Genomic DNA, 20,285 nt, shown 5'->3' with positions numbered 1-20,285 from the left:
AAACGAAGCAACAGGCGTTGCCATGGCATTCACCCTGCGAGGGAAGACAGCCCTTCTCTAGCGGTTGCTGTGGCTCACTAAGCAGGGAGGGGGGCCACACGTATTTTTCTCTGCCCCCCTAGGAATGCCACCCTGTTAAGATCTAACATTTAGCAGGATAGGAACCACAAAGGTGGAGACCGCAGGAACCAGAACGTAGAGCGCTTTGTCAATGAATCTCATTATCTCGTGCAGGCAGAGATTTCTTAACTCGTCCCTCTAGAAGATTCACAGCTTTTGGAAAAAGAAGGTAGAGGGATGATCTAGCTTTTCTGTAATACCCCCACACCTGTATTAGAAAAATCCAATATCAGCCTTCTGCCTAACTGCCTGCACCAGGCCCTTCATGATACTGTACGCAAGTAAAGGACATTGGATGAGAATGCGTGTGCTCTACTTTTCCCTTGTTTGGCTTCTTCCAGTGCGGCAGGGCTGTGTGCAGGATTTCTCGCAGAGTGGAATTCTTGCCGTGCTGTATCACGTGCAGAACTGCGTCCCCAGTTTCCTGACTGAAGCGACCCTGTGAATTTGCATGGTAACAGGAGGAAATAGGATTCCTTTAGCTGCACTCAGGGCTCCCTTTTGATTAATTTTAATGCACAGTTCTTTTCTTTTCTTTGATCATTTCCTGTGCTTTGATATATTCCTCCTCGTTCCTGAGCAGGGACCACTAGAGGTCCTTTCTCTATTCATTACCATGAGCGGTCACTAAGTGGCAGTTTTTAAGTGTGGTTGCAGGCGTAAATTGTACTTGTGTGGCACACGGTTAATGAGGCTTCCGTGTTATAGAGACAACTGTGCGGGTGCCTTCTCCGAAAAGCAAAGCTTTCCATATCTAGCTATCTCTATATATAGATATCAATTTAATTTATGCAGATCGGTGCTGTAAGGGGATTTTAGTAACACCGTACTTGGTGAACAAATAAATGTTGTTGTTGTTGTTGTTGTTTTTTTTTTTTCCTTGAAAGATTTTGCATTACAGTATCCCTTAGATACACGAGGTATTTTTTAATTGCAAATTTTTACATGGCTCATCTTATAAAATTTAAAAAAATGGAAGGGCATGAGCGAATCTCTTTAAGTGTACCTTGCCATCACTTTCTAACTTGCTTTATAGTGAGCTTGTAATTGGGAATAAATGTTTTCGTCTTCTAGATATGACCATATTTGGAGGAAATTACATATCCTTACAAATTTAATTTGCATATAAAAGACTTAGGAGCTCTTGCTGTTCTTGTAAGAATACTGAAGTCCAGTATATACCAATATCCAAAATCCCATGTCACGACTTACAAAAAACATCTATAGAAATGTTTTTTTTTTAAATTAAATTTTCATGCTTTTATGGATGAAGCAATACTACAGAACAATTCACAGGAACAAAGCAATACTTGAAATACAAATGTAGACTGGCTAATTACTGTATGTTTTGTTAAAAAACTAGTTGTATTTGCTGTTACCACTGATTCCTAAACTTTTTCCTGCTTGTAGCTGTCCCAACATCGAGTCTTAAGAACTTGTAAATAATTGACTGTCCCTGGTCATAAAACACTATGCAGTGAGATCAATCAGGCAGTTTGAGACAAGTGAAACTGAAAGAATTGATTTACTTTCTCATATTTAAAAAATATGTTTTTTTAATCTTAGTATGATTTATAATATGTTATGATATCATATTAACTATTTTGAAAGCAAATAACCTTTGCATATGTTGTACTATAAAATATCATAAACAAAGGATTATTTTTCCTGGAATTAATTGAGATTGCATAATAGGATGAAGACAGAGTGGTGTCATAGCTCAATGGAAAAAAAGTACATGTAGCTTCCAAGCAATTAATCCTAATTATGTAACAGAATTCATATCCACTTGTGACATTATTATGCTAGAAAAAAATAAAACGTTATCAAATCGTAATATGTACCCAGCTTACAACTGTTTCTCCAGTTTATGACTGCAGTTCTTTTTTGTCTTTTCAAATTAATTAAATATTATTTTTCTTATGTTTTTGTCAGTGAGCTTGTACTGTACTGTATGTCTCATTTCAAGGTGTGGAAATGCTGTGTGAATTTCTATTGAAATTGTCACACTCAGTACCATAACGAAAGTGGATGTCTCTGGGTTTAGTTTTGAAATGTGTACAGCACAGAAAGTTCTTTTCTAGACTTACTTATAGCATTTGATGTGACAATCTATAGGACTTCTAGTGAAATTAAATACACTACTTGTTCTAGTTCAAACAGTTTGCTAAAAGCATTGTACAGTAGCATGGAATAATGTATAGTACATTATAGTAAAAAAACATGCGTTAGGTTGCTACAAGTACTGTAGCACCATTGACAACCAATTTGGCGAAGTCACCTGTCACAGAAGGTGAGAAGACAAAAGCCTTAAAGTGGAGAAATAACATCTGATTTCTGTCATAACTGCTGAGCCAGCCAGTGTTTGCTTGCAGTGAGATCTCTGATACTGGTACTGGGATCTTTCAGAGTGCTTTGCAGGGTAAGCAGGAACTGTCAGTGTGAACTGATACTGTATTTTAAACCATTTGACACCTAAATTATTAGACGCTGTGCAAAAACTGAATCCACATCGACCTGCCCTGTCACGCTAAGTGCTCTATGCTGTAATAATTGGTCACCAGGTGGTAAAAGGCTGTTTTGGTTGGGGAAAAATAACCAGAATATATTAAAGCACAAAAATGAGAGTTTGTTTTTAAAATAGCACCTTAAAACAGACCCAGGCAGTACCGAAGCTGTAATTAGGGTGAGTGCGGAGGAGTTTATCCTTTTAAAGGCTCTCACATTCTTAAAACAATTTTATAACCCTAATTATTCTAAATTATCACTATTCCTTCTACTCTCTTATTCTGACCAGATATTGATCCCTGCTTTCATGACTACCCTTTTACGTTTTTGGCTGTTTTTGGAAACTTTTCTAATCAGATCTGACTTTTGTTTCGTCATTGCACTCTTACTTGTGTTGTTTTTTGTTTGGCTGCTTTTATTCCGACTTGGACACTCAATTAATATTTTACTGCCGGGAACAGTTCATTCCTGCTTGTTACTGGAGGCAAGTCGGCCATGTCAAAGGTGCTGCCTAATGAGCCTCCAGGGAGGGCAAGTGTGATATCACGGAAGGGGGATTCTGGAAAAGCAAATATGTCTGAGCTCTTCTATTAAGCTTGATGTGATGGTTCTTCTCTTTCAAAACCTGCTGCCCACTTTAGAGCCGTAAGCAAATGGAACGGCCACTGCCTTTGAAGGCCTGCTGCCTGTGTGTGAGCTTGTCCAATATCTTCTCTGTCTCCCTAGGAACCAAGCAAGCTATCTGTATTAAAGCAGAGCACTGTTGATAGCCAGTCCTTTGCTAATTGGTGTTTAAATCCTCTAGCTGCCTGATGGAAATGATTCCCCCGTGTCAGGATGGGGCTGCAGAACAAATAACTGTACAGCAATAAAACCTGCATGCAGTGTTCAATCTGCAAATTTAAACGTACAGTACAGGTCTTTTTTTACATTCACAAATTTAAAAATTGCCACTTGTAAATCAGTTCGGCTGGCTGCTGCAATCCACATATAAGTATTCACTTTTACCTTCCCAATTCTGGGCAACCAGGCCCAAGAGCAAAACCAGCCCCGGCTCATCCCTACCCAAGCCAGCGGTCAGGAGTGATGCAGGAGAGGAGCACTCACCGCCAGCCCTGGGCAGAGTCAAAGTTCACGCTGTGGAGATGCTCATGTCTTCCCAGAGCGCAGACAGCAGAGATGGGGCATCACAGCGCAGCTCCTGTCGACACCCTTTTCACTGGCCCCTGGCCAGTCACAGGAAACGCAGTTACTATCTGTTGCATTGTACAGTACAGTACATACGGTATAGTATTGTGTTATTCCTTTCTTCTCTTCAGTCATAACATGATGCATTCCAATACATTCATAATCACACAAAATTAAATTAGAGGTGATCTTAAAAAAATCTATCTGCCATGGATTGATTTCTGGCTGGAGATATGTTTCTGTTTCGTGTTTTTGGGGAACTCAGCAATGTGTTAAAGTGCATTCTCATGCAGAATATTTGTGTTTCCCTTAGTGTGTGCACAGGCTTATTTAAATGTGAAATACTGTATTCCTCAGGACATTCCTGATGTCTGCTATCCTGACAGCTCTATTCTCTCACCTGCTGTGTTTTGTTATGTCATGGAGTCTAATTCACCCTGTGAACTCAGGAGCACAGTTTCGCCCCACAGCTCCAGCTGATGGAGAACACATCACTGAGCTCAAGAAGAGAAAAGGTCTGTCTGGAGTTCCCCTGCTGTATGTTGCTGACTATCAGATTGAATAAGAAACAAACATTTGGGTGTTTTCACACCAGAAATGTACAGGTTTTGCTGAAATGTATGTGCTGAAAGCCCATTGATATGGATATGGAGGAAGAGGTGTTGTACCTCTGCCAAAAGAGCCATTGATTACTGGAAAATTCAGGGGGAAATTTAGCAGAATATAGGATACGTGTGTACAGCAAAAACTGTGCCAAAACTGTGTACCAGTGTTACGACGCTTTGTGTAAAAGAGCAATTAAAATGATAAAAGCCCCATTACAATTCATTTTGGAACTGTTTGTGTTACAGCAGTTGTGTGCCGAATAAATTTGGCAATTAAAATAAGCAACTTTGTCTATATGCCTAGAAACATCAATTGTTTCAAATATTTGGGATGTTAAAATAGGATTTAATCTGCACCAATTCAGCAATTTAATTGTGGTTGAACCAAACTGCAATATAGTGAAGAAATAATTCAGTTCAGTTCTCTCTATAATAACCATGTATTCATCTATTTATTATGTAAGATATTGTAATCAAGCTCTTAGGCTGTGTCTACACTTGGCTGAGGCAGCTGTGTGACAGATGTTCTTTTGGAATCAGTTATTTCTTCTGGGTAATGAATGTCATTTATTTCTGTTTCTCAGTGGCTGTTCTGTCAATAGTTTGGACCCTTTCAAGTTTCAAGGTTCAAGAAACATCCATGGAGGGCTCGTGTAGCAACCTTGTTTTTGATAATGTAGCTTTTCCTCTGAGAGTTGTTCATTATTTTAATTTGTAGTTAGAAACTGTTTGCCTACTGTTTTGTAGTTTTTTGCTGTTACTCTGTTTCTAAGTTTACAGCTGCTGCCTTTTAAAGTTGACAACTTTTCTTCGTAAAGAATCCTCCTGCTGATTGCCGGAGTTACTGTACTGTATGTGTCTTTTTGCCTTTGTGTGCTGCTGATGTTGCAGGGACAGCTGGCGATTGCCCTGTTCCTCAGAAATCAGAGAGGAGCCCATTCAGCTTGTCTAGACCGTTGGGTTGGTAGTGGTCAACTGACCTGAAGCCATTTCATGAAAACAAAGGTCTGAACTTCAACAGTACAGCTGGGTGGCTCGGTTTAGACTCCCACAGCCCTTTGTGTGAAAAAGTTCTTTCTGCTCTCAGCCTTGAATCCTTGATGGAGCGAAGCTGCCATCTGTGGGATTATGAATGAATGCCCCCCCCTCAAAGGTGCCCTTTCCTCTAGTTGGTCATCTTTGTGTATCTCTGCTCATTCTGAAGAGGTCCGCTAGACTTGACCCCATCCTGGTGGCATAGAAGAGTGTTGTCTCCGTGTGTGTAGCATCACCTCGCTGGGAAGAACATAGTGTATGTGCACTTTAGTCACGAATGAAGAAAAAAGTGAAGAAAAGTTGTTTGTGAGGATTTTAGAGTTGCAACGCATCATGGAAAAGGTTTGCCAGATTTGTTTCAGCCTGACACTGGATTGCAACAGGAGTCAGGGTTTTTATGTTGGCCATGGCACACTGAGTAAAAATCTGGAGGAGAAATTAAAGCTCCAGCAAACAGAGAGGATGCCTATCTACAATGCGCTTTTTCCATTGTTATATGTTAATGGGCAGTTTTTAATTACAGCTGTATAGTGATGGCTTTTTGAGACTCACAGACACATTTGCATTGAGACATCTAATGAATTGTGATCTTATCCCTCTTCCAACAATATTTGTAATTCATAATAAGCCTTGTACTCACAAAAATAAATAATTCCATAATAGAAGGCCTAAGGAGACTCGCTTCCAGGGCTTATCTTCAAAGACATGTTAGACATGAAAGCACTGTGAAATAAAAAAAGGTTCACAATACAACACTGAATCAGAAATATTGAAAATCAAAGGGTTTGAACCATATAATTGCTGTAGCATTTTCAATATGATGACATTAAAAAAAGATTTTTTTTCTACCTGTAATTACATGTTTAGTTGAAAATGCCAGAACTCCTCCCTTTCCTCTGTGCCTCTGGAGAGTCCTAAAGACGACAGTCTGATGCACGTAAAACTGTGCTTGCAGTCAGAAAGTGTGTGGCACACAATTATTATTGTTCACCTAGTCTAAAACTCCCCAGATTCCCGTTATAACACCTCAGGAAATGTCAGAGAAGTGAGTGGCAATAATTGTTTCTATCTTATTTTCTCTGTGGGAAATGCATTTGAGCTTATTTTTAGTTTCATGTGCCGAAGTGGTGAAATAGGCTATTGCGCTTTCAGCTTTGTGAGGCTCGGCCACGGCCCCTGTACAAAAGCAGTGACCATGTGCTGCCCCATCCGCTCAGCTGATGGGTCAGGACACATCAGCATTTAATGTGAAATTAAAGCAACTGGCACTAGTTTGCATTCCTCTGCATTAATAAAGTGGATCTGTAGATGCATTCTGGCTCCAAGGCGGGATTTACCGACACAGTGTAATCGTTTTCCAGGTTTCACTGTGCAGTTGTACAGGTGTAATTTTCCAGCATTGATATTACTTGCATTTGCAGCTCTGGTACAGTTTTGGCTGGTCTGTTTTCCCTCACTGAAGAAATAAGACCCTTTCTGGCTTTTTGCTGTGAAGATGGGAATTGTAGCAAGCACAGCCATTGCCTGGAACTTACTGTATTAATCACATCTTCTGTTGTTCAAGTCTTTTCAGTTTGTAATGATCAAGTTTTTCTCATATGCATTTTTAGTCTGTATTTATTTTCTGTGCCAAACAGTTGATGAAACACATAGACATTTTACAGTTTCTTTTCTAGAATAGAGGTGATTTTGTATACATGAAAGATAACTCCACTTTGTGTATTTAATGTGGCTGTAAAGTATGGAGATCAAAGACGGACCTACTGCTGATGATCTAGATATGTACTGTAAGTCAACAGGGAGAGTAATTGTTTGGCTTCATGGAGATGCTGTGCTTATCTGATTCAATCTGCAAACATACAGATATACTGTACGTATCTCACACATTCACGAATCCTGCAAAGCTTGGAAGAAGACATCATACCATACATGAAATCAAGCCCAAATCACAGTAAACCATACAGTATGTGCAAAATACAGTACATACTCTTCTCCAATTCCGAAGCTAATTGAGGTACGATAGCATTCTACTGATCATTGTGATTGTGAGAACTGAATATACACGCTCCATTTAAACAGCGGGCAGCATTTTTAAAACCTAACTGCTGCATAAACTGACGGAGAAAGAACAGGGCAGGTCTCTTCCCGGACTGTTTTCTGCACTAAGGATTTTCAATTTAGAACAAAACATGAAGCTTTTCGTACATGACTTCCTCATTAGACTGAGTGCAGACGAGACTGCCAGCGCGGTAATGAGTGTCCACAGTGCAGCGAAGGAGCAGACTCATACGTGTGCCGCTTAGCGGGGAAGGGGTGTAGCGGACCACCTGAGAGCAGTGCCCGCAGCACATTCCCACCCGAGACGAGCCGGGCGCGGCAGAAGCACATCCATCCAGGGGTCTGGGATCCACGCTGATCCTCGCTGCTCGCGGCAGAGAGCGGAGCAGCTCGGTTGGGCTCAGCAGCGCTGAATCGAAACTGCTGCACCTGCCCATCTGCCCTCCCCGCTGCCTACCTCCTGACACGCTGCAGCTCCTCGCCTGCACACCCATGGCAGGAAACCACCCAGTAGGCTGACGTGTGATCCGAGGACCCCGTCCAGCCGTTTCCCAGGGGAAGCCAGGGAACAGCTTCCACAGCTGCTGGTCAGAAAGAAATCCGGTGGGCGGTCTGTGTCATTGCTTTTAGGGACTGGGAAACGTTGGTCTGACTCCCTCATCTTTTTCTGTCTTGAAGACTAAAATGATTTTATTTTAGTTCTTTTATCCTGTCAGTGAAGGACATACCTCAGGGCCTTGGATATTGATTGATTGTAGCCGGTTGCTCTTCTCTGGACATGTTCCAGAGCTTCAGTATTATTTTTATAACACAATTACACACAATATTTTAAATAGGTCTAAAATGTGTCCTTATTAATACATTACACAATTTTTACATAACATCCATTGATTGAAATTCTTTGTTTTAGCTTTATATCCTAACATTCTGTTGAGGTTCTTATTGCTTTTCCACATTATCTAGAAAATAAAGATGATGTGCTGACATACTGTACACATCAAAGCAGTTTTGTCAAATTTGGTGTTTCCCCAAATATTTTTATAGTTTGTTTTTGCTACTTGCATGTAACACTCATTTCTGGTTTATATTAAACATCATCAGCCAGATGTTTCCCTTCTTCGATTCTGTCTAAATCATTTAGAATTTTCCTTTCAGCTTCTGCAGTGTTTGCTGATCTCTTATTTGATACTACTGTAACTGCAGACTTGAGAATTTAATCTAGCAACTATACCAGAATTAATATCTTTGTATATACAGTAGCTTAAGTAGAGCAGTGATCAGCAGATTCTCTTTGGATCCATTAACCAGTTCTTAATCCAAATACAATTAATTCCATTTCTTTTTCAGGCATTCAGTGTCTTTGAATGCCTTCTGCCTGCAATTTGAGAATGAATCTTTTACCAGCAACATACAAAAGAAGACATATTGTTCTGTTATTCTTCCGATTGTCACTCTTTATGGATAAATGCTACATTAGCATTTTTCTGTTAGAATGTGTTCCTGCCTTTACTGACTATTGGAAGAATTTGTTTTTCAACAGCATATACAGTAGATATAATCTCTTTTCCTCACGTACAGTGGGTAGAAACCCATTAGGCCCTGGAGATCTGTTTATCTGAAGTGCTTCTAGTACCTACAGTAGGGCACTTCAGTATCTTCCCTGTGAAAACAATTTATATAGACCGTTGTCTTTCCCCTGCCCAAAGCATGTGGTGGATTTCTTCCTACTGTACGTCAGTGATTGAGTTAAATAAAAGCTTTCATTTCAATTTAATTTTCTAAATGTTTACCATTTGTATCTGTCTCACATTTTACTCCATCTTTTTGCTGTTAGAATACTGAAATGAAAAACATACCTGCCTACATACTGTACGCACCTCCTTAATTACCTGTCTACTCACCTGGTTAATTACCTGCCTAACTCCCTTTCTCTCTTTGACTTCGCAATTACAGCTTCATTTACCAACACTAATTTTAACTATTAGAAAATAAGTACCCTATAAATCAAAAGGTTTATATCTTCAAAATATTTTTTTCACAAGTACGGAAAATACGACATTTAAAAAATATGGTCTTTTTCGATAATGTAATGATTAATCTTGCTTATGTCCAACTATTACAGGGTTCCTTTTCCTTGGGTTTTAAAGCACGTACTGTACTTACTCCCCTTTAGAGTTGCAAAAAGCTAACATAATACAGTGTCTTCTTTACGTGCTTTGGGGCCTTGATGAGTTAGATCACATGCGTTTCAATAAAAGGAAAGTTCAAATTACCATATTTGTTAACAATTAATGGATCATGTTTTCATTTAATGTGAGAAACCCCTCATGTGCAACATGAGGAGAGACCAGTGTTAATGGTCTGAAAAGCTTTTCCTTGTAATCTTCACTTTCATGCTTATAAAGAAATCTAATTACTTGACACTTGTCACTGAGAAAAAGGGATACGTGCTCTATCTGTATTGCCTCTGTACAATGTCAGGAGATGCAGACACTAGCAACAAAGATGAATTTTTTGTTTTCTAGGAAAACATACAGTACTTGAGTGGCTTGTTAGTCATGTTTTCTTTCATGTTATATTCAAAACCATCAAGTGAAGGTCTCTGGAGCTCTTTTTTAAGCAAGATAACGAAGTCTGGTGCCTCAGAGTGCAAAACATTAAACATTTAATTAGAATTCTATATTTACTCATTTATTCTATCGCCTACCTAGGAACCTAACTGAAAATCTTTTTTAATTCCTTAGACATCAGTTTTGTAGTTATTCATTATCCTTTTTCTGATGTATCCCTGCTAGCAATTGTGTGCCATCTCTTTATATTATTTCAAATGATGTGCTAATTGTAGTGTTTTATAGGGTTGAAGAGTCCTTTTACAATGAGAGAAAGTATGTTAGTAATATACTGTTCTGTTACTGTATTGATTAAAACTGTTATTTTCAAGCATCTTGAAGAAGCATCCATTGCTTGTGCTTTGTTTCTGCAAAGAATAGTATGAAAGACCACAGTGCTTTGCTAAAACTAGGCATTTCTTTACAGTATGACAGCCTCATAATGCTTTATGTCTATGAAATATTGCAGGACAACCATTTCTTGCAATTCCTACACATGCAACTGAGGTCCCAGTCCCTGTCTGCACCACAGGCGTTGTGCTCTTCTGCCTCATCCAGGACTGCTGTTGTGTTGAATTTGGTTGATTTTATCTTGAGATGTAAAATCATCAGCAAAACAGGATCTCTCTTCCTACTCTTTGTCTAGGACCTTGTGGAGGATTTGTCAAGGTCATATTTATTATTGTCAGATCAATAATAATTCTGCGCCTTTGTGCTGCTCTGTTTCTTTGTTTCCTTCTTTTTTATGTCTAGCTTTATTTTGATCGGTAAAATATATATATATATCTTAGAATCAAATGCAGCTGCTGTCGGTTGCCTGCAGCCTAAGGCTAAAATACTGAAGTATAAAGATTTATTTTGCTTCACTAAAGTATCCAACAACAGTGATCTAAAGGAAGCTAAACTGTAAATTCTTCTTTAAGGATACCAATTATACTTCTAAAGTTATTTCCTCAGTTTTGGTAAAGTTGCTTCATTTCCTTTTTGCTTTTTTTCAGCTCTTCACACAGTCCTTGTTTTTCATATACCGTGTGACTCTGAATCGGCTTAGACAGAGCGGCTGGGCCCCCGTCTGCAGCAGGCAGTAGCTCAGAGAGTGCTGTTTCCAGTTTGTTATTCGTGTTCGACGGTGCTTATCAGAGTGGAGGAACAGCAATGCTGGAAAATTGAGCCTCCCAAAACTGTTTGTTCCTAAAGCAGGATTAAGCTTACGAGTTCCGGTTTTAATGAGGCTGAGTCAATGAAGCAGTTTGCAAATCTAAATCCCCATTGGTGCTGGGAAACTATTACTTCAAATTTAAAATCCGTGAGCCTATTAACGCAGGGGCTGCTGACTTCAGCCGCTCTCTGAACGGTTGGGTGTGCCCAGAGACTCGCTCATTTTCCTTCACTTCCACATTCCTCATGAGGCCTCCTGCCACTCTCCTCGGAGGAGGTTTAAATAAGAGGCCCAGCGCTGACCCACACTGCTTGCTCACCCGGCACCATGAGGACTCTCCTCACTGTGCTGAGGCGGCCATGATGGAATTCTTCATTACCGCCAAGGCAGGTTTTACCCCTTCGAAAAGCCGAAATATGTCAGACTCTTGAAGTGACTTTTATTTTAGAGCATCTGCATCATTTCGCCTTTCTTTTGTCGCAACTTTTTTTCTGAGTTCTTCTTCTTTTGATATAGCTTTTTAGCAAGCATCAGCATGGCCTTGATATGACAGAGGACGCACAGGAAGGTCTTGGGGAGATAAAAACATTGGAGGTACAGGAATTGCAGTTTTGATGGACAGAAATAAGCCATCTGGAGAAAAATTAACATACATAGTCTAACTTACACCTACCAGAGTAGAATAGGTACCTCATTTATCGACAAGTTAAATTTTGGCTAGGAGCTCTTTTTAAAATGCTTAACTCGGAGATCTCCAGTCCTGAGTATGAACTCCCAGTCCCAGTGGTTTTCTAGGTCACCATTAAATCACGCATTTCTAAAGATATAGAACTATTCTCCCTACAATAGCAGTACACTCTGCAGTTCATCACTAGCCATAAGTTTTATTGGAGAAGAACATTTTGTGGCCTTTATCTATGTATTATGGAATGACGGTGTATAAAGATGGGATTTTTTCCGGCTCCACAGCCAGAACATTCTGTTCCTTTCTTCTCTTTTCAGCATGGAATAAACCTTTACTCGTTAGATTAATATGGTAGCTCTAATCCAGCTAGGACAAACTGAGTAATTGTTAAACTTTTCAGCAAGGTCCAAGAAACACGGAAATTGACAATTTGTGCAGTACTAGGCGATCCCTAATGCTTGTGTTGTTGTTTTTTTCCTTTCAAGATGGAAGTTACCGAGAAAAGCTTTCAAACCTGACACGTCTGCTTGTCCAGCCAATCTCAGCGTCTCTCGCCAGAGAGCTGCTGTCGGCTCCTGGGACAGCATCAGCGGTCAGAGACAAGTGCATTCCTCTGACAATGCCTGCCACCGCAGGTAAGGAACCTTCTCACTGCAGCCTTCCTGGGAACTGCTTATCCTTAACCACATTCCCTTTAATAACGCCCTGCTTGACGGCACGGAGATATCTTGTCTGTTTCAGGTTAATGCTGATCCCTTAGAGAGCTCAGTTATCGCTTAGCACTGTCAGACCCCCCGAGACAGCTCTGCATGCCTAATTTTGCCGTAATCATAGCTTGTGCTTGTCTCTCCAACACAAAGGTGAAAGTTGCCGTATGATTGGGAAGCTGATAAGTACACCAGGCAGGAATGAAGGAACAGAGTTCTGAATTAATCATATAAATAAGATATAATCAAGTATAATGCAATCTAAATGTATTCATGTTATTAGGCAGTGATACCTGAGCTTCGAATTAGGTTCAGCACTGTGCAAGCAAATTATTATCTTGACTTATGTCCCATGTCTTAGAGAGACAGTGCAGAATGGATTGTTATATCTGAATGAATTACAGTCAGCTTCTAGACTAACTGTGACAACTTGAGTGTAGTTAATATAACTCCAAGACGGTGATGCATGCCAGTCAATCCAGCTTACATAATCATTTTGGTATTTAATTGAGATGACCAGAAGACTGCCTTAAGTGGTTTATTTCGGTGACCTTTTTCTTGGGTCAAACATAACAGGTTTTTGGTCAATAATTTTGCCATGTATATTCGTAACTGTTAATTAAACTGACGAAATGGGAATTGCATTCACAGACGTATAATTGGATCTAAATGCAAAGGACTCAAGAAAAAGGTCACAGTTTTTAATGTGCAAAAATTTCATTTAGGTGATAGTCTTCAACACACGTACTTTAAAAGGACAACATTTAATGAGGTTCTGGAGCTGCTGCTGTAACAGATAATATTCACTGTTTTTAAAATTGTTCGTATGCAGTTGAATAAGTATACATAAACTTTAAGTTTTAATTCTTCCAGATAAAGTAAAGGAGAACAAATTCACATTTGCAACAAAGACCCATAGGTCCGTGTAGTACTGGCTGTGTACTGGAGCAGCGAAGTCCTGTACCTTGCTCATATTACTACAGCAGCTTCCCTTCTGTTCTGCAGTCTTGAACACTGCTCCGTGCTGCTGCCCCAGCTCAGTCTTCAGTTCGCGACTAGCGCCCGTCACCTGTGCATTGTCAGAACCCCGGGAAAGCTGCCTGTTTCTGGCGGGGGTCATGACCACCTGCAGCCTGTCCTGCAAGCGCAGGGCACCAGGTTGGTCTGTACCACGGTGCAGGGCACTCCCAAACACGCAGGGGCGGTTCAGAGACACCCTTTACCCCAGCCAGCATGTCTGTGGGAGGAAGAACACAGGCTAAACCCAGAGGAGACCCATATGCACACACACTGAAGGTACCTCGGTTTGAAATCTGTACTCCTGTGAGGCAGCTGACTGAGCTCGCCAGCATCTGGCAGAAATAACATCTTTATCTTTTCAAAACCCACTGCCGTCAAAAACACAGCGGCTCTCACGTTCATCGCTCAAGTTCACAGTTCATAGTTCACAGTGCTGATTTCATTAAGTTGGATCTAAGAACAGAATTCCTTTCTGGTCACCTTAGAGGCTTCACTTATCATTCCCAAAACACATATTTTAAAAAATGGTCAAGAAATTCGCAGTTGTCATGGAGAAATGGGTTGTCATGTGGGCGCAATGTTTAAATGAAAAAAAAAAAGCAAAAAGATTACGAATGAGAAAGGATCATTCAGTCTCTGTAGCTTGTTTGGTTTCTAGTAGTTAATTGATCTCAGGACAAACATCGATGAGTAATACAGTAGCACATCCAGTTTCATGTTTTGTTTTAAATGCACTCAATGTCACTGCAATAAAAAAGGGAAAAAAAGAAACTTTGTTTAGAATATCTAATGCGACTGTGCTTTAACTGTATTTAATGGTCATTATTGTCCATTTACATGAGAGGAATACAGACGTTTGTGATATTTGGTTAATACTAGTTGTTGCTACAGTCCTTGAAAAACAGAAAGAAGTCACATGCCCTTCAAGAGAACAGTGGAAAAAGTGAAAATGGATGTTTCGAGGCATTAGTTTAAAGAGCAGTGAGGAGACATGGCTCCGCATGATCAATTATTTACAGCTAAAATACAGACATTCCTGTAGCTACATTGGTTTCTGTGTTGTAATAGAAATAAAGCAGGTGTATGAACTCTTTTAATGGATGGTATTAAACTCTAATTCCTGCTATTGACTGAAAAATCCTTCCATCTCTCTGCATCATTGCCCAGGAGACTCAGCTCTTGCTGCAGTGCAGTTGTTCAGTCTTGATAGACAGCTAAGGATTTAGTTCAAGTGACAAAATGAAGGAAAATGGGTTTTAAGTTGAATCCCTTGCCAAAGTTCCAATAAAGACTGAAATGGTGATGGCTATTAGGCTATGATTAAGGCTCCTGTAACTTTTCTATTATTGTTTCTTTTTGAAATCGTCTTAATATATAAATTCCTCATTTTTACGACTTTCCTCTTATGCCCTCTTTTCGAAAGGAATTGAACATTTTTTGATAATACAATTCCAGTTCTTGTTATTCTCTACAGTAATAAATTGTGTTTTCTGGTTTTCTGTTTTGTAGACAGATAAATAGATACTATTTGCTATTGTTTTGTTTTTTAAATAGAATCACGTTGTTTGTCCCATGTTGACTACAGCTGCCAATTTTGCACACTAAGATTTGGATATTATTGGTCTCAGTGCATACATGGGTCCCCAAATGGTTAAAAAGACAGTTGTATAGGCTTGATTCAATATTATTTTTTTTGTACTGCATCATACAGTACCTGTGTTTCAATCACTGCAGCTGCTGAAATCTGCTGGCTGCTCACTGAAATCTTTTTGTTCACATCACAACATTAAGATGGGTTTGAGTGCTTCAGAGATCTTCCAGGGCCCCTGGAATCAATGAGACCCAAATATCATTGGTCAGAACATGAAAGTTATTGATCAGACTGGGTGCCGAGAGTCCCTGTCTGTCTCTGTTACCTGCAGTTTTACTCATCTCTGTGCTGTAGTCTCCTATGAAAAATAAGAGGCGCACAGCAGAGTGAGATTCTAGTAGGCAGGATAGTAATCTGTTTTCCATTGATTGGATAAAGCACTAACCACTCCAGAGGTTTTCAATTTATTTCTCTTTATCTTTCTTTTTTTTAATTAACGGTCACGTGCCCTTTGTCCGTCTGTTACATTTACCTCTGTCTCAAGGAGATGCTGTGAATGGTACCTTATTCACTCATTTTTATTTTCCATAGACACCAGGGATGTGGGCAGGGATGAGTTTCATGATTTCACTTAATTCATCACTGCAGAAAAGATGGATATCAAACAGTGGGATGGGTGGTTATGGAATGGACCAATAAAACTTGCTTAGAAAACCAAAACTGTAGTATAGTGACTTTTTTGACAGAAATTAAACTTAGCTTTAGAACTGTTTTTAAATAGAAAGGTTATTCATTCCTATGAGAAAATACAATGTATGCACACATGCAAGCTCGATACACTTGCATTATTATTAATTGAAAAATTGCCTTTTTGGTGCACTATATACAGTATACATATCTCTTAGAGGTAGTATAGTAGTGATTTTATGTATCACAAGTTTTTGCGCAACAGAAACGTCTGTTACGTGTCTGTGTGACCGTCGCGGTTCCGCGCGGGGTCGTGCCCCCCCGCCGCCCGTTCCGTCCCGCAACACCTGGGGCTCAAACCCGGGTCTCCGGCGTGACGCCACAGGGAACCAGCCGCATGAGCTAAAGGAGACCTCCCCCAGCCCAGCCGGCTGAGGACCCTGCTACGCGCAGGGAGGGCGATGACGTCACCGTGCCCGAACTCGCTCCGCTACAGTACATACTGTATGTCTTCATTGGCAGGCATGACCCACTTGTTTGATGACAATGTTTAATGTTTTAATATCCTCCTCATGAATTGCCTGACACTTTTCCCTACGGTCGGCTTTCACAGAACGGTGCCATAGAATGAGAATGTCTATCAGTTGTTGAAAATTTTCTTAGTGTCTATTTAAAGATTTTATCAGGGTCCAGTCACAACCTTTTGGACAAAATCCGGTATCTGGTATTATAAAAAACAAGACTAAATAGAAAATGATGTGAGGTAAGTACAGTATCAAATTGACATTTAACAATTTTATTTTCATAATATTTATACTCACAGGAATTTATCATATTGAAAAATAAACATATTTATAATGTCTGTCATTTGTTTTCTGTGGTCCCCAGTCTGGAACTAGAGTCTCTCAGATAATTTCATATTAGCACTTATTCGCCTTGAGATTCATTAGGAGAGAACAGGCTCTGAACGCAGACGTCTTTGTCTCACTGGTTTCTGCAGTAATGTACTCCTAATAGATGTCCTCAAAACAAATGCTGTATTATAAATCATCTCACACATCTCAGCTGTAGCGAACAGCTCAATAGAAACACTTTGGATCTTTAATTACAATAGTATTGATTTCTGCATACCTTGCTAGGTAACTGGTCCCATCTCAGTTAAAGATTTCCTCCCCGAGTTAAGCACAGAAACCATAAAAATTAAATTTGTGCTGGAATGAATTCTGTAGTTTCGAACGCAGAAATATAATGGCTCCACTTTCTCAGTTACGGTCTGCGAAGATCTGTGCATTGTGCTTCGTAGTGTGATGCGTTTTAATATTCACTGCCTTCGCTCACCTTTGTATTATTTATGTTTTGTTTATTTGGAGTACATTTGATATCAACTATTATTTCGGAGCTACTGTACGTACATACAGTATATAGTATATCCACTCAGCCTGGAATTGAGAACTGAAGTTTTCGGTGCAACTGTAACTCTCCCTGCGCCTGCTGGGATTTGATCTCTTCTAGGCTCTGAGCACACACAGCGCCACTCCTTGGATAAGCTCTGTTATTCCGAAAGTACAGTCCTCCACCAGGAGAGAACTGTACACAGCACCAGAGAGGACTGCGGCTCTTCTCTGCCCCTGCTGGGATCCGATCCTAGTCTGTCCCGGGCTCCCAGCACACACAGCGCTGCTACCCACTCAATTCTATACTCCTGGGAAAAATCCCATGGCATCGCAAGACCAGGTCCTCTGCTGTGGAGTTTGACATAGTCTGGATTTCAGTGCGGCGTGACATCACTTGTAACTGTTTGGTTGCATGTGCACTGTGACACAACCACCTACAGTACCTACCTGAGGAAAATTAGCAGGTGCCTCTAACACGTAGCCCCCTCCACCACCAACACTGCCAGCTGGGCCACTTCTCATTACAGGAGAGCCTGCACGAGCTGAGGGAGCCCCGCCTCTCTCACAATGTCACTGCAGGCTTGCTGAGCTCTGAACTTGCACATTTATTGGCTGAGCCAGTCGCAAGCCTATGTTGTTGTTTTGTTACCTCCCAGTGTATCAGAGTTGCCTGTTGGAAGGTATATCTGCGCATGTACTGTTTAGTTTCCTGTACTGTAATTCGTTGATTAGCAATCACCGCTTCTTCACTGCAGGGTATTGCAAGAAAATAAACCATTTATCTTTTTTTGAAAAAAAATCACAGCAGAATGTACTGCTGTGTCAGTAGTCGGGTTTCTGCTGCACAGCACCAGAGTATAAACAAGAAAATAATACCTGATCTGCTATAAAAACAGTGAACAAGACTGAGGTAGTGTGGACAACAGGCCACGAAGAGGAGATTGAAACCAAGAAATCAAAGAAGCAGATAACATACTTGCAACAACCTGAGAATAGAGATGCGATCTGTACAGCTTCAGATAACAGCTCATTGACTTGCCAGTTATATTGTTCACTAGTTCACTGGACAGCTATAACAAGGGAGTGTTTGGTGACACTGGCCTTTGTCCTGAGGAAAGCTGAAAGGGCTGTAGTACCCCTGAATAGGAGCCAGGGTTGCGCTGTCAACTTTGTGCTTTCTGGTGTCTGCTTTTGTTTATTTTTGTCAGGGGAACAATAGGCGAAGCATCTTATGAATTTCATTCCCTTTGAAGTACACTGTATCAGGCTGGTACTGCAGCTCTTCATTTTTAACAGCTACTTTAGGGATGAGGAAATAAACTAAATTCTTATTCATTTGCATACTGACCATGAGAGAACTGATTAAATATGAGTTTTTCAGAGCATTTCCAAATAAAAAAAATATCTTCATTTCCCTGCAAACTCTTTACCTATTATCCTGTTTTCTTTTCAAAGCTGCATGTAAAATTTGATGGTCTTCCAGCATTTTCTTTGATGCTCTTCATCTGTGTATTTGTCAAAAATGATAAATGGGAGTTCTTGGCTCTAGAAGGGCCAAGGGATTTTGTACTGACTGAGAACATGTACCTGTACACACACTATCTTAATGCACAGTATTTATGCAGCACATCTGCCAGCTACCGCTTGTGTCTGTGTTCTATCTGTGCTCGTAACTCGTCTTCACTTCCCAGCGATCTCCACATTGCAACTACCTGATCTCCCAGCCCCAGGGCACCTGCATCTGCCAATGGGATGTGTTGTCCTTAAGTATGTTATTATTGCCTTAAACCTGTATGAATTCATGTCCTGCTTCTAGGCTTTTCTGCCTGAACCTGGGAATACTTCAGATAAAACGCAGCACAGAATTAACTTTGCATACAGTAGCAATACAAATTCTGAGGCCATGGTAAAGTTAATTTACACCCCATTTACATCAAGATTTAAAAGCATGGTAGTGATTAAATTTTGTTATGAATTTAAACAACCTATTGCTATGGAAATAAACATGTTATTGTACATTATTTCCTTCTGCTCCAGTTATCAAAAAATAAACCTAGTTTTAGATTGTTCTTTAAATCTTTTGGCTCTGATAAGTGGGCTATGGCTAAGATTAATTCAAAACTCATTCTCCAGGCACAGATTACAAGCCCTGTACTTGATAGCTGCCTGAGGCTTATTCTGTTTGTCCAATGGAACCTGCTATCAAGTTCTCAAAACTCAGAATGTGAAGGTGGAAAGAGGGTCGAAATTTGATTTAGTATGGACTTTAGCGTTGTGATAGGAATTTTAGTCATTTATTTGAAAATCCTATTTAAACTTTTGCTGAGTCATATTTTTTTATAAAATCTTTTAAAATGTTATCTTCTCTTTAATTTTAAGAGTTTTGAAACCTTTAAGTTTAGCTCTGCAGTGCTGTGTAATTAAATGAATGTCCAGCATGCAGGAGTCTAACTCCCAGTATTACAAAGGAGTGAGAGGTAAGAGCTTGACTGATAAAGCAGCATTTGACTGTACATTATTGTCATATTTTAAAACATTGAAAATGTGCTAATACAGATAACAGAAATCTTTCCTTGCTCACAATTTAAGAGTTTTGCAATTTTCAGCAGTCAGGAGTCCATAACAATATGTAAAACCTAGTGAAGATCACAAGGCAGAATTGAACCAACATTATTGTGTCATATTGCATGAGCTGCACCTTAGAAAATGCATTACTGTTGTGGGAGATTGATAAGATTTGCCTGGGATTCTCTTTTCTACTAGGACATTGCCTGACTCTGAAAGTTCACCTCTTTCTCAAGGACTCAAGGACTTCTGGGTTCAGTGAGAAATTTCATTTTTCCAATCATTTTTGTGGGTTCATTGAGGGTTCATTTTTCCAAAAGCCCCAGAAATCAACTTCAACAACTTGGCTGGATA

General features: G+C 40.0%; 1 protein-coding gene across 9 annotated transcripts in view; it reads left to right on the top strand.

Annotated features, from left to right (window-relative positions):
• Positions 1-20,285, top strand: part of naaladl2 (N-acetylated alpha-linked acidic dipeptidase like 2) — a 298,711-nt gene that overhangs the window by 185,477 nt on the left and 92,949 nt on the right. For all 9 annotated transcript variants that reach the window (XR_015930769.1, XM_088621717.1, XM_088621741.1 and 6 more), the window contains one exon: positions 12,453-12,602. Coding sequence is in view for 8 of the 9 variants with exons in the window: in XM_088621717.1 (XP_088477843.1) it covers positions 12,453-12,602 (150 nt within the window). In the remaining variant the exon portion in view is untranslated. The remainder of the gene's footprint in view (positions 1-12,452; positions 12,603-20,285) is intronic.

The sequence above is a fragment of the Lepisosteus platostomus genome, chromosome 2 (genome assembly GCF_059453375.1).
Source record: "Lepisosteus platostomus isolate fLepPlt1 chromosome 2, fLepPlt1.hap1, whole genome shotgun sequence".
NCBI lineage: Eukaryota > Metazoa > Chordata > Actinopteri > Semionotiformes > Lepisosteidae > Lepisosteus > Lepisosteus platostomus.
The sequence above is the reverse complement of the archived record's forward strand: the minus strand, read 5'-3'. Positions and strand labels throughout refer to the sequence as shown.